Below are 15,073 nucleotides of genomic sequence, written 5' to 3' on the forward strand. Positions count from 1 at the left end.
AGGGGCTGAGCATAATGTCAAAAAAAACAGTATTGAGAAAGCTGCGCTTAAAGTTTCAACTTTCTTTACGTCTCTAAGACACCTAAAAATTGTGATCTCTGGTTTGTCTTGAGATATTTGACTTCTTTTCACGATTTACTCCTTTTCATGATTTACAAAGAACAAGTATGGATTTCAAACCAAGTTCTTTGCATGAAGCAGTGGTGGGATAGGTATGACACAAAAGATTGTCAATTGAATAAAACCATATACTGAAATTATTACACATACTTTTTGTGCTGAAATTGTAATTAGTGTAATTAGGTACTTGATTACAAATATTCACTGAACTTTTCTTTATTTGGAGAGAGGCTTATTGCATCAGAAATAAGGATCACATCATGACGGCCTACGCCTTCTTTCTCAATAACAAAATTATGGGCAGAAGACTGGTGGCACGGGGATTTCTAGCACAATAATTAATGACACAAAATAGGCATATAAAAATTCGTGCTCCTGATTCATACATGCTCTTTCGCCGCTCTTGCTGTAAAACGCATCATCATACAGCCGGTCGCGGAAACTCTAATCTACAGCAATTCATTAACCTCGGAACATTCATGGACGTTCATGGCGATATCAAGCACGCCTCCAAGCACGTCAGAACTTCATCACAAAAGCTTATTGACAGCACTCCATATGATCGTGGGGTGCGCGGCCGCGTGGACAGTGCAGCCGGCACGTGATGCACTTGCCGGCGGCGTTCGATGACGATGCGCGAATTGTGTAACTACGAAGACTAAAAAGTCGGCACGCACTGCACTTGGCATCTCATTTTCGAATGACGACGCGCGAAATTGCTAGCCGCTGTTCTGAGCGACCCTTGGCAGTGAAGGGTTGGGGGGGGGGGGGACGAGCTTGACTGCGTTGTCCGCGGCCGATGCGTAAAATGCCCGTACGGGATTCAGAGGAGCTAGCGAGTGATGTGGTACATTCCTTGCGAAAAAGCATGTCTCCAAGAGTGCGCTTGCGCGTCGTTTCTGCCCGCAGTCTCACTGTCAGCGGAGTTAAGCCTATAGCCGACTCCGTTGACGCGCCGCACTCGTAGACCGCCGCGCGCCCGCTCGTAGTAATCTGATTGTGCATCCGGTGCGGCCACTCGTAGTAATCAGATTGTGCCGCCGCTTTCAGCTTCGTTGCTTGCGAAGAAGCACGTCGCCGCGAATGCGCTAGCGCGCCGTTCCTGCCCGCAGCTTCACTGTCGGCGTAGTCAGGGCTAAAGAAGACTCCGATGACGCGCGGCGCTTGTAGAGTGCGCTCCCGCTCGTAGTAACCTGATCCCGCATCCGCTTACTGCTCGTAAATAAAGCGTGGTTATATCTCAAGTGATTATCAAGCCGTTAACACGTCACAAAGTGGCGATTTTCGAGAGTCATGTCCTCGCGACGCACAAGCAGCAGACGACGATCTCCCGGAGCGAGCATCGGGCCAATGGCGATGCGAGCTGAGGCAATATGGCGGCCACGGCCAATCAAGGGCCTCAAAACGACCTTCAAACATTTGCTTTTTGCTCGCCTGTTGTTAAAAAAAGGAGTCAGCTGAGGCGGGAAAATTAAAGACAGAGAAATGCTATTTCCGATGAGCTCAAGAAGCCGGCTCCCGGCCCAAGAATCGCGAAGCTAAAATTTTTTGAAAAACGCCGTTTTCTTGCCATTTACAAAAAAATTTTCCCTTCCTAGGAGGGTGAAACGAATTTTCCAAAGCACTTCTGCGCGGTTTTCAGTGTAGGTATTTTCGAACCAGATAGAAAAAGGTTCCAGAAACTGAAAACTTGAGTTTCAAACAATCAATTTTTTTGCCATTTTTCGCGATCCCAAAGCCGCGTCCCCCCCTTAATATTGTAGCACGGTGTTTGCTCATTAAGGTTCATTGCGTTGCAAGAATCGAGGCTAGTCCGTCGCCTCTTTCTGCGTTCTCATGTCCCGGCATTACTCTCCTCTCCTCCGCGGTGTGCCGCGTTGGGAGAGTGGGGAGGGACGTTTAACTCCTCTCACCCGGTTGCGGATATTGACTGTGGCACCATGCGTGGAGTCTCTCGGGACGTTTCGCGCACGTGCGTCGGGAGTGAGAGAGAACCTCTCCGAGACGACATAAGGTAAGCACGCATTTCTTTTTCGTCCGTCGACTGGTTTTGTTTGGGGCTCATCGGGACTTCACCAACAGCGCCTTGCGCCTGCAGAGGACGCTCGCCTTTATCTGAAGCCAATGCGCACGGAGTTTTTGCCCTCGTTTGAGCAACCGGGCCCTTTGTCCTGGTGTCACCGTGAATCACATTTGCCCACGGAGACGAGCTCGTGGCACCCTGTGTAGTACTTCTCTCCGGTGGCATGGATAAGCCCATTTGCTTTCCCGCTGCACCTTTGCAACGGGCTCTGTACGGTTTTTTGATGTTGCTGCAGACAATCAAGTATTACGACCTTCAGCAGTACCGTGTTTTCGCCACAGCGACGGTTATCGCGTGCCCGGCGGCTTGCTAAGACTGAACCCCCGCTAGTGGCCGTACTCCTTTGGGATACTTGTACACTACACGGGTGCCCAACCTGCAATCAAGCGATGGGGCACTAAAGCATGCATACTAGTTTGATAAGGAATTGTGTCAAGTTTTACTCAAAACTATTTATTAGCAAAAGAGTTATGACTGTTCCCGTACGGAAAAATAGCAGGAATGTAAGTTCTGAGAATGTCGACAAAATAGACGGGAACAAGCAGATCACTTTCACCAGATAATAATCATTATCATCATAATCAGCCTGACTACGTCCACTGCAAGACAAAGGCCTCTCCAATGTTCCGCCACTCAACTCGGTCCTCTGCTTGCTGCTGCCAATCTATACCCGCAAATTTCTTAATCACATCTGTCCGCCTAATCTTCTGTCTCCCCCTAACCTACTTGCCTTTTCTGGGAATCTAGTTAGTTACCCTAATGACCAGTGGTTATCCTGTCTACGTGCTATGTGCCCGGCCCATTTCTATTTCCTCTTCTTGATTTCAACTATAATATCCTTAACGCCGGTTTGTTTCCTGATGCAATCTGCTCTCTTCTTGTCTCTTAAGGTTACACCTACCATTTTTCTTTCCATTGCTCGCTGCGTCATCCTCGATTTAAGCTTAACTCTTATTGTAAGTCTCCAGGTTTCTGCTCTTTAGCTAAGTGCCGGCAGGGTGCAGATGTTATATACCTTCCTCTTGAGGTATAGTGGCAAACTACCTGTCATGATTTGAGAGTGCTTGCCAAATGGGCTCCATCCCATTTTTATTCTTCTAGTTACTTCAATCTCGTGGTTCTGCTCCGCTGTTACTACCTGTCCTAAGTAGATACAGTCTTTCACAAATTCAAGTGCACTATTACCTATCTCGAAGAGCTGCACTCTTGCGAGATTGGTGTACATTACTTTCATTTTCTGCAAATAAATTTAAGACCTACTTTTCTGCTCTCGGTGTCTCACTCCGTAATCATGAATTGGGATTCGTCCCCTGAGTTACTGAGCAATGCAATGTCATCGGCAAAGGGCAGGTTACTAAGGTACTCTCCATTAACACTTATGCCAAACATTTCCCATTCTAGGCCTCTGAAAACCTCCCTTAAGCCCGTGTTAAATATCATTGGGGAGATTGTGTCCCCCTGCCTTACACACTTGTTAATTGTTATTTTGTTGCTTTCTTTATAAAGCACTACTGTAGCAGTTGATCCCATGTAGATTTCTTGCAGGATGTTTACATATGCTTCGTCGATGCCCTGATTCCGCAGTGTCTGCATAACTGCTGATATTTCTACTACATAAAATGCCCTCTCGTATTCTATGAAAGCTATGTGTAGTGGCTGGCTGTATTTTGAACATTTCTCTCTTAGCAGATTGATAGCATGAATGTGTTTGATTGTTGATTAGCCTGTTCTAAATCCTGCTTGTTCCTTTGGTTGATTGAATTTTAATGTTTTCTTAATTTTGTTAGAAATTACCTTTGTAAATAGCTTGTATCCTATGGAGAGCAAGCTGATCAGCCTGTATTCTTCAAGTCCTTGTTATCTCCTTTCTTATGTATTAGGATGATGTTAGCATTCTTCCAAGATGATCAGGAGTCCTGAATTTTTTAATATTTGCAGCCACTTTTGTCGCGGACTTTACTGCTGTGCGCCCTCGCTCGAGTGGCAACTCTGCATTTTTGTTTTGTAGCTGACATTGTATGGTCAGTACAAGAACCACGGTGTTTTCAGGCTGAGGTGCTAATTAATATTGAGGCAAGCTTTTGCAGTGCAGAGACCAGGCTTGATTCAGATTTGCTTATAATATCAAATGTTCTTCTTCTGTCATTATTGAAATGACACGCAGTGTCAACCAGAGCAAATTTGATGGTTGACAAGTTCACATATCAGTGCTTGAGCACGAACAACACATGTAACATGTTATATGTTTATTTAGTTAGACGTTTATGATATTTATGATAAAAAATGAGGGGTGGACAATGCTTTTAGAACACTGTTACGTTAGCACTTGATATCATAGCTAAATAACGAAGAAAATACTACATAACAAGCTAATCTTATGATGCAGACGAAGCTCGCAGTTTCAGTTTCGTGGGTGATCGGTGGTCTCACATTTTTGCCTGTAACTCTTCATAAAAAAACAAAAAACTAGGCGGAAGCTTTCTGCAGCTAAATGTTGGGCGAAAAAGTGCACATTTCCCATGATAGAAAACCAAAAAATTGACATTTAGAAAAAAATCAGTTTTCTCCTTGAAGTAATATGCATTAACAAAAACATTTCACAAAACATTCCCTTATGAATCGATCGCCCTTAGATTCTTTGGAATCTGTGAAGTATCAGCAAAGTCGAACATTTCTTGCACACTAAATTGCTTTCTCTCTTCTCTTGTCTCGACAAGGACGGTGGAAGCAAAGCAGGCAGGGTTGGCATGGTAGAAACAAGTTACGTCACGCAAATCAGGACCTTGAGCACATTTTCTTTTTTTCTCTTCGAACACGCAACTTACCTTCAATGTGATCACGCACACGGCCGCGTGTCTGTCTTCTACGGTGACCTCCGTAACTGTGCAGCTAACAATGCTCAAATCGGCCAGTGACTATAAATTTGGGCATAGAGCATCATTTGTACAAAGAAAAAGGAACGATTTCTAGCCTACGTTGTGAGTTAGTTCTAAATTTCTGGCTGCATGCCGAGCTATATTGTTTGCCTCACGTGTTCATCATAGTCTTGATTACTGGATAGCAGCGTTTTCTAAGCCTGCTGATAAGGTGTTGCAGGTCCTCTTTTCATTCCCACTGAGGCATGTGCCGCAACTGTGCAGCGAGCAGTTCTCCAATCAGCCAGTGAACATAAATTTGGGTATGTGGCATAATTTGTAGAAAAAGTAGGGAACGAACTCTAGCTAAAGTTTCGAGTGAATATGCTGCGATTTTTGTTTCCTTCCCCAGCTGTTACACCCACTGTGGTAGCTAAACAGTCCGGCGCATAGCCAGAAATTTTTTTCAGGGGGTGAAAGGGGGGCCACCAATTTTATTTTGGGAGGGGCACCCTCTTGCAAGGGTTATTTTTCACTTTCTGTGCCTTGGTGAAAAAAAAAATTTGGGGGGCAGTGGTCTTGTGTGCCACCCCCTGTGTAGGTCTCTGGGTCATGTTGGTGATATTTTGAACACAGATGTGACTTTTGGGCATGGTTTTCTAGTTTCAGGAAGGATGGAACTTGAAAGGGGTGAGGGCCATGGATATGTAAATGGCATGTATGTGAACTTAAATTTAGGAGTATTTTGGATAATCTCACGAAATTGATTTGCTCTCCTTGTTATGGCGTATCTCGGTTTCGACATGTAAAACCCCTAACTTCATCTAAACTTGTGACCGTGCCTGTGTTGTTGGGAACACTTTGCTGAAGACTGTCAATAATGTCATATTGCAAAGACAACTGGCATTTTACAAAGACCTGCGATAATACTCTTCATGCCTTTGTGGAACTTAGCCTGATGGCTTATGAATTTGAAGCTTGCTGAGCGTGTGCTTTTTTGTATCTCTCAAAAGGTTTTCATTTGCTGGTTTATTGACATTTGCTCCTAATTTTTGCTGCCATATGCTCCTGCTCCTGTATTCGACTAATAAGCAAAATCAATGTAATATTATGCATTCGAACCTGTGGAACCACGTTCCTTAGTTTTCTTGCCATGGTAGCCCAACAGGCTGAGGCATCTTGCTGCTACACTGATGAATGGCAATGTGATTTCTGGCCACTGGCTAGGTTTCAGTGGAGGTGCAATGAAAGAATACCAACATACTTAGCATGCAGCATGACCACCATTAGTGCGCATGCGCCAAGTATCTCCTTACGCGTGCGCGAGGAAAGGGGAGAGTTGGCGCATAAACAGTGGGGGAGAGAACAGTCGCCAAGGGCCCCCTCTTCATGTGAGTGCAACGTAGGAGAAGGTGGCTCAGTGCTGCTTCCGCTTTGTTTCTCTTTTCCCGTTTATCTCTCTGCCACAGCTGTGCGCTCATATACTGCTGCACATGCTCGCTCCGTTGCCCTCTCCTAGAAGCGCTGGGTGTTCACTTTGTGGCACTCACACACACACATTAATTCACACAAATGGGGGGGGGCAACATAAGCGGTACACAACATGTACACAACTCCACACACAAATGAAACCTACACGGACACATACAAATGGAAACGCAAGTGAACAGCAGTGCTGCTTCGCATACCCACATGGTTCCCTTTAGTGGGAGACGATGTAATTATTTTTCTGTAGTTTATTTTATGAAATGCAATAGAGGGATTTTACAGTCTCTAAAGAATTATGCGGTGAAATGTCACGTCTGCGTAAACTTGGAGCGATAGCAGAGTTAAAAAGCTTGAGCTGGCAGATCCGTGGGCACTCGTCATTTCAGCAGCATGTCTTGTCTGTTGTTGCAAAATGTTTTTCAGGCACCCGAACATCCTGTGCCTGTTCAACTGGTTCCACGATGAGACGAGGGTCTATCTGATCCTGGAATATGCGCCTCAGGGCGAACTCTACAAGCAGCTTACTTCGGCCAGGCGTTTCACTGACAAGAGAGCTGCCACTGTAAGAACATAGCCGAGCCTTTCGGTTGTGAATTTGCAGACGGGTGTGTCACGTGTCATTTCATGCTGTGGTAGGCAGAACTTTTGGGAGGGTGATATGCCAAAGTCTCTTATCCCTGGGCTGATAGTTACTGGAAAATAATGAAGTAAAATACTAAAGACTTCAAACAGCCCCTGGAAAAAACGAGTTTGTACATGGGTCCTGGTTCAGTTTCTTTATTGTCAATTAAAAAGTGACACAAGAAATTCCTATCTAAAGTGTTCACCTTATGATGTGGTTTCTCTTTTCTCACTATTCTTGTGTTCAGTACATCTACCAGCTCTGCGATGCACTCAAGGTCTGCCATGCACAAAACGTCATCCACCGCGACATCAAGCCGGAAAATCTTCTCGTCGGCATTAATGGCGAGATTAAGATTGCAGACTTTGGCTGGTCCGTGCATGCACCTTCATCCAGGTGCGTTCGTCTGACTGTTAAATTCTTTTACACTGCGATAGGATGTACAGCAGTCTATCGAGAATTGCTTGGTGGCAATTCATCACAGAAATGGCGTCAGTAAAAATGTGCACAAACTGGTCAAAAAAGGAAAACTGTGCTTAAGCGCTTGACCAGGTAATCAAAGCTACAGTGCGTTACTCTGTGGAGACAGACGCCAGGCACTCCAGCGACTATGCCGTCAGCACACGCACCCAGTGTGATGGGAATGTGTTTAGCCATGTTCCTCATATTGGTATCGACTCATTGAGTGGAAACGCTAGACAAAAGACGAAGGAGAGAACAAATGTGCGGCTGCGTTAGCCTAAATGTGAAAGCATGCGTTTATGCTGCAGGCGGGCCACAATGTGCGGCACGCTGGATTACCTGCCACCTGAGATGATTGAAGCTGCCCCCTACAACGAGAAGGTGGACCACTGGGCCATCGGCATTCTCATCTACGAGTTCTTGGTGGGCAAGCCCCCCTTTGAGTCGCCCACGATGCACGAGACGTACCGGCGCATACGCGAGTGCAAGGTGCAGTTCCCTCCGTACGTAAGCGCCGAGGCACGGGACCTAATTGGCAAGGTGAGCACCATTCAGTGTGAATAAACAGTGGTCATCCTCATATTCAAGTAAGAGCATTGCATGGCGAGTCAGTTGAGAAGAAATAATGTTTGGCGTTATGAACACGAATGTCTAGGGACATTAACAAAGGATGCAGCCCGTGAAAGCCAGAAATCTACCCAAAAACTGTTTTCAAACTTGTGCCTCAGAATGGGTCTGTGAATTCTTGCTTTGTCTATTTTATAGTTTACACTGATCAGAATGGCAACAACGTGTTCTTGAACATTATAGTAGTTTTATTGCTCTAACCACTATCTTGAGGATTTCTGTTCGGATGGTAATTTCCCTTTGAGCAAGAAAGCAAACTTAGACAGTGACGTTAGAGCATGCTATAAATTATTTTTTCTGCCATAAAAGTAGTTCCTTTTTGGAATCAAAAGGTGAGAATACAAACGCTGTTAAAATATTGTTCACATCTGTTCATGAATCAGTTCTATTGAGCATAGTTTCCCCTCTTAATGAGTGGCATCATAGAGATGCTGTAGTAGCTTGAGAAATAATTAATGTGAATTCAGTGAATCGAAACTGAGCCGATGTGTGCTAAAGTGAATTGAGACACTGACTTTTAATTCACGTAGGTCGAAACGAATCAAATGCATAAATTTAAATCAATGTACGTTGAAGTGAATAACGCCTTCAGGCATGAATTACTGTATTTACTCGCCTAATGAACGCACTCGCACAATAAACCCACCCGCATCTTCAGTCGTCAAAATTTAGAATTTTTCCCCACGTAATAAACGCACCCCCTAAATTCATCCGCTGCAGTTTCACTAACCACACCTGGCGCCTCCTTACCTGTTGCTTCCTTCCGCTTTTTATTATTATGCCAATTTCCCTCGGCCACCTCTGCTCGCTGCCTCCTCCCCTTCGCCCGTTGCTGCGCGCCGTATTGTTTTTTCTTTCTATCTGTGTGCGGCACGTCCCCTGTCTTTTTTATCTGTGCATTACAGCGGGGTTCATGAACGGTGTGAGTGTAGAGACGTCGCAGCTGATAAGCAGACGGCAAGCGAAGGTAATGAAACTTCCCGTGCCAACTGACGGTCGCTTCGTGCAAGTATGAAACTTTAAGGCCCAACGACGTGCACGCGATTTTATAGCGACGGCAACAGGACTTATTGTCGCTATCGCGTCGCAGGTTTTCAGAAAACCTGAAAAAATTGTTTGTCGCTCAAATAAGATCTTGACAATTTCCACAACATGGTAGCACCCTCAATTCTCACTTTGCTTGTTCTCTGCACGTACAGGAACTTCTCAAGTAGAAGCGAGGCGGCAGCTGTATTTTGTCATTATTATTGTTATGAACTGTTTGTTTTGATGCTTTGGGGTAGCTTCTTGCAATGTTAGTTACTTGCTACAATGTGAACGGCATCATTGTGGTTGTCGTGCGAGGCTGCCATGATGTTGTCAGAGTGCGCGTCGTAGCGCACGCTTCTGGGTGCCCCTTGAGATCAAAGCAGATACCACTGTTACGGTTAAATGATTGCAAAATAAGATGGTCGCAAAACGCTTTTATGGCATGCGTGGGCGATGCGGGTACAGCTTGCACAAGATGGCGTCGTCAACCACCGAAGATGAATAAAATGCAACAAAGAGGCTGTTTCGGAACAGTGTATGTGTACATGAATTGCGAAAGGCTCAGTGGCCTAAATTTTTTTGCATGACTGGATTCTTTGCTCATCCCAAAAAAGTTTTAATAAAAGTATCCCCGCAATATAAACGCACCCCATACTTTGCTTTGATTTCTCGAGAAAAAAAGTGCGTTAATTACGCGAGTAAATACGGTACGATGCTCTGTTTACGTATGTCTCAAATTATCACAGCATAATTCTGAGGCACTTAATCTTACAATCCAAGAAAGAAAATGAAGCAATGTGTTGTTTTGCATGAGTTTGTCTTTTACTGTTAATAGTGTGTAATTAGATATTTAATTAATTTTTCTGCAGTAACTTGCTTTCTAACGTTACATGAAAATAACGAATTGTCATGTTCCAATTGTGTGTGTAAGTTGTTTTTGGTTGTGCACACTCATTTTGAGGAAAGGAAAGTAGTAGTTTGGCTTGGGTCCTGAAGTGTGGTGTGCTGAACGACTAGTCGCAGCACCTACACCAAAAAGATCGATCAGTCATACGCAGCACACTGTAGTACAAGACATCCTGAATCAAATGTAAACATTTTGCAGAAGCGCACTAGGTTGGCATAAAATGTTGAAGAGAAAACTCCAACCAAATTTACATCATTAAGTCAAGACATACTGGATATGGATAAGGTTCAGTTCATTCAATGAGACGTGCATCTAGCTCTCTTTTCCCTACAAGTTGACACAACTAGCATTAACGAGTTGCGTACACTAGCATAGTCACCACCACTGAATGTGATGAAGGGAAGTTAGTGCTTTGCAGAGCAATAACCTTTGCTTGTGATTTGCTTAGAGTTAGCTTAAAGTTGCCATGACACCAAATTTTCAATCATAATCTGCGTCATGTGGGTAAGTCTCTAGGTATTCCCTTATAAGCTGGTTTAGCTTTAGTGCATTTCTTCAGGTACTCAATTTTAAATTTGATATTATAAGCACGCGAGCTGCCTGTGAGTCGGGCTACACCGGGGCACACGCCAGCTTTGATGTAAGGAGCAGTTGACTAAGCGAGTGCCTGCATTCGGCAGCTGATGTTGTTCCATGGTAAGCTGCGCGTCAAATCAAGATATTCTATCTTTCTTCAGTTTGGTGCTGAAATTGAAAAATTCGTAACGGTTGAAACTTCGATAGGAGGCGACGGCTCTGCTCCTTCCAACTTGTGACGTCACAGGTGCCATAGCAAAAGAGCAGTCACTGGCGGTGGGCGGGGTTTAGAGCTGGCCTCATCTCGGGCTTGTTTTGCCCTGAAATATTCTTTTACAGCCCACTTTTTAGACCTGTGTATGTATAATAGGCTCTCTACCAATAGTTTTTGCTGAAAAACACAAATTCTTGGATGACCATGCAATGGCCTCTTAAGGAACCTCGTTGCTTTGTCTTACCAGAAGCTGGAGATGGGGGAAGGCAGGCTGTACAGTTGAAGAGTAGTATAGTACAATTCCAATGGCTGTTTGATGTGGTGAACTCGCCAGGGTACAATAAACTTGACAATTGGACTACCAGCCGCAGTAGCTCTTTGGCTATGGCACTGCGCTACTGAGCTCACTTGTGGGTTTAATACTGAGTGTTGTAGCTGCATTCTGATGTGCTTGAGAATATCAGAAGGAGCATATAGTTTGCAAGATAGTGCTTAGCAATGTACATAGGCAATGGCAAGCAGTCCTAAATGTTGCGCCAAGTTTAAAACACATCACTTATCAGTCTTTGTTATTAGCACTACATGTTATCCAAATTGTTTCCTTGTTTGAGGATAAATGAAATTAGGGGACCCTAAAGCTTCACCTTTAGGAGTTAGACGATAGCAACTACCTGTTCCTAGTGTGCATTTCAGACACTTAGTTCATGAAACCTTTCTGAATTTGCTATGCACCCACTATGCATGGCCTTAAGGGAATAGGTGCAGTAGCATGTGTGCCTTTTGTAGTGGCGTACCGGCTTTCAACCACGGAGCCATTTTATTAACCACATATTCTGATGCCCTGATGCCCGTGGCTTATACCACGCATTATTACTGCAATATTACATGTTGTATTGTGAAGAATGTAACAAGGACGCGTGTGTTTGTGGAGCATGTAAACTACTTTCAATGCATTTCCAAGCAGAGGAAGTTCTCACTGTTTTCAGAAACAGAAGTTTGGCTGTGTGGTCGAACATCTGCTTGCCACACAAACGACCCGATTTCAATTCCAACTCGGACCCAAATGGCTCTGGTTTGGGCCCCACTCTGCTTCACGAATATTTAATATATTTATTTTATTTCTGTCGTTTCATATTTTTTCGTCATGCATAAGATGTTGAATTTTTGCTCACAACCAACGACGCCGACACTGGAATTTCTGCGAAACGAGCTCTTTAACGCTATCACATTAAATTGTTAGTGTATGTAGATCCCGCAAAAGGCACTTTAGCCGGGGCAAGTGTTCAAGACATAATGGCTGAATACCTTTTTATGTACGTATTATTTTCTAGATGCGAAGTAGCTCTTCGACTAGCCTGTGTAACGCTGTCCCTCCGTACGAACGCGCTGCACGGTCCAGGTGCTGGCACGGTGCCAAGTAGGTCCCGCCGCTGCTGCGCGTTGATGTCACGCTCCCCTCACAGTGTGCACTGACAACACTTTCTTTCTCGCCTGCCGTGCGCTCGCTCGGCGCCTGGAGCTGCCATCTCGTCCGTTTGCTTGTGACTGCCGCTTGCTACGCCGCGAACTCATCAGTTCAAGCTCAATAAAGCTGACATACGCCTAACGTACGCGTTGAAACATTTCTGTACGTGTCACCTACAAGACGTACGCTAGCCATCGCTTCAAACGAATCTTCCCGTGCCCACTGGAGCACGCGCATTCGCGCAATTCAAGCCGTTACGTCACTCGTGTGCAACGCTGCTGCTTTGTATCCCATCAGGGTTCCCTTCGAGAAGATGGTTCAAGCTTTTTTTGTGTGGGTAAAGTGAAAACACTTCCCCTCTAAACTCTAGAAGCATACTGCTACAAAAGGCCCTAGCTGTTGCATTTTCGGTGGAGTCTAAAATGTGTGAGGTCCATGTACTTAAATTTCGGTGCATGGTAAAGAACCCATGGTGTTCGAAATTGGGCAGTTGCGGCAGTTGGGCAGTGCCTAAAAAAGTACTGTTATGTGGGAGCACGATATAAAATTGTACCGCCATGCCCTTGTTCTTTCGATTGCCCCTTATGATGCTATTTGTTGTAACAAGTGATATTGCAGCAAAACTGGTAGAGCAGTTAGAGCATGCCTCAGAAATAAAATAAAAAGTGACTGTGGCAAGGTTCTAACATATTGTTTAGGGTGCTCTATGATTTTAGATGTGCTAAACTACCATTAAACGCAGTAGACGGAGAGAAAAAGGGTATCATTAGCCTTCTGAAAAAAAAGTTGATGCGCCCTCTCTATAGATGTAGAGATCACTCAACCTTTAGAAATCTTTGATTTCTTGCATGTGCCAGTGATATATAAGTATAATCTTAGTTCTCTCAATGAACTGTCTGTGAACTGTGCTTGTTTTTGATCACAACAGCTTCTGAGAAAATGCCCGTCTGAGCGCATATCCCTGGACGAAGTCAAGGTCCACCCGTGGGTTGTGAACAATGCAGACACTACAGTCGTGTGCAAGACCTTGTAGGAACGGACGACTGTGGCAAATGCATGTATATAAACATGTACAGGCACACCCGGGGCTTCTTGTCACTCTACTCCTGTAAAATTCCTTCAGACATTAGGTACATTTCACCATGTGTGACTTGGACCTCATCAATGTGAAGCTAACTTCAAGGCGTAGTAACACTTCAAGAACTAGATGCACTGCACATTAGAGTGTGCGTCTCACTTTTTTAGCCACTTTTATTCTACACATGTTGACCATTCAAACTTTGCAAGCTTTTATTTGATATACATTGGTTCAGCATGTATAAATGTTTTGAAAGTTTTTAACTTTGTTTCTTCATTGACACGTGCATGACACTACAGGTATGAATGTGAAATATAACTAATACACCGACATTGAGTCACACTTCGAGGTGGAAGAAATATTACGAACGTACCTGCAGTAAACAACCCAGGGTAGACTATTTGTGTCGCAATAATTGCATATTGTGTAATCTGAGGAAGCTGCCGCTTGAATTGTACAAATAAATGCTGCGGCAAGGAAGTTGCAGGCTATAGAACCCATATCGGCTGATTTGGATTTCTCACTCTGCCTTCTCACCCTTCTAGTTTGCGAAAGAAGGTAGGTTTAGGCTGTTGTTGTGACAACTCTTTTTTTTTGGCTGCGCGATGTCAACAATGTCGTGGGTGCGCTGTTATGCCTGCGAGTCCACAGCGGACATCCGTGCCTCTGAAAAGGCAATCTGTGTCAAGGCCAGCCCACCTGACGCGAACAACTCAACGGCGTAAACACGCGCGGCGCCTTTCTGTCGCCCACGTGCAGTGAGTCACCTCAGCAAGCGAGCCCGTCGAGTAAACAACTGGCGCCTTCCTGTCTGGCGGGTCTGACGCAATGCCTTGCGACGTCACTCGTCCTTGGGTGCAGCCACCTGCAGCGCAGCCTCTCCAGATTTGAGGAGAAAGAAGGACGCGGCCCAGCGGCGACCTCATTGAAGAATTCGGACCTCGCGACCAGCGGCGCTTCAGGTTGGACGTTTGGGTTGGACCCGGGGCATATAAAAGAAGCCGTGCGGCGCGTCGAGAGAGACCCCCTTTTTACAGTGGATCCATTTTAGAGCAGACCTATGTGTTAGAGAGGACAGCTCGGCTCTTCGAGTCTCTGTCGGCCCCAGTGCCGAATTTGTAACGCCTCCGTATATATGCTGTACATAAACCTTGTTTAACTCACCGTCGTCTCGTCCGCTCGTCTATCAGCTCTGCGCAGAAGCAGTCGCGAGCTGAGAAACCTACGCTACCAAGCGCCCTTCGTAACGTCGTCGGAGGTGCGCTTCGCAACAGCGGTGGCATCGGCGGGATTGGCCGGCGTCGCAACAGTGGTTGGCAGCTGCGGGATCGGCCGGCGTCAGCGACATCGATGCGGTGAGTGCCTGATGTTTTCCGCTCAGTTCACCAGACTACTCTTGCTCAGGTTATAGTAGTTTAGAGAAGGGCTGTGTGAAGCATTAGAGTGAGTTTTGATCGTTTCAAGCCAAGTCGACGCGCTTTGAAACCAAAGGTAATGCGGAGGGTGTAAACACGGGAGTGTTTAAAATTGCTTGCGCGTCTTGCTAG

The 15,073-nt window shown here is 45.2% G+C and overlaps 1 protein-coding gene across 1 annotated transcript in view; it reads left to right on the forward strand.

Moving 5' to 3' along the window:
• LOC142777354 (aurora kinase A-B-like) overlaps positions 1-13,786 on the forward strand; it is a 29,352-nt gene extending 15,566 nt beyond the window's left edge. The window contains exons 4-7 of the mRNA XM_075881676.1: positions 6,970-7,108; positions 7,416-7,564; positions 7,939-8,170; positions 13,377-13,786. Coding sequence (XP_075737791.1) covers positions 6,970-7,108; positions 7,416-7,564; positions 7,939-8,170; positions 13,377-13,481 — 625 coding nt within the window. The 3' untranslated portion in view covers positions 13,482-13,786. The remainder of the gene's footprint in view (positions 1-6,969; positions 7,109-7,415; positions 7,565-7,938; positions 8,171-13,376) is intronic.
• The last annotated feature ends 1,287 nt before the right edge of the window (positions 13,787-15,073 follow it).

Source organism: Rhipicephalus microplus, chromosome X (assembly GCF_043290135.1).
Source record: "Rhipicephalus microplus isolate Deutch F79 chromosome X, USDA_Rmic, whole genome shotgun sequence".
Lineage (NCBI taxonomy): Eukaryota > Metazoa > Arthropoda > Arachnida > Ixodida > Ixodidae > Rhipicephalus > Rhipicephalus microplus.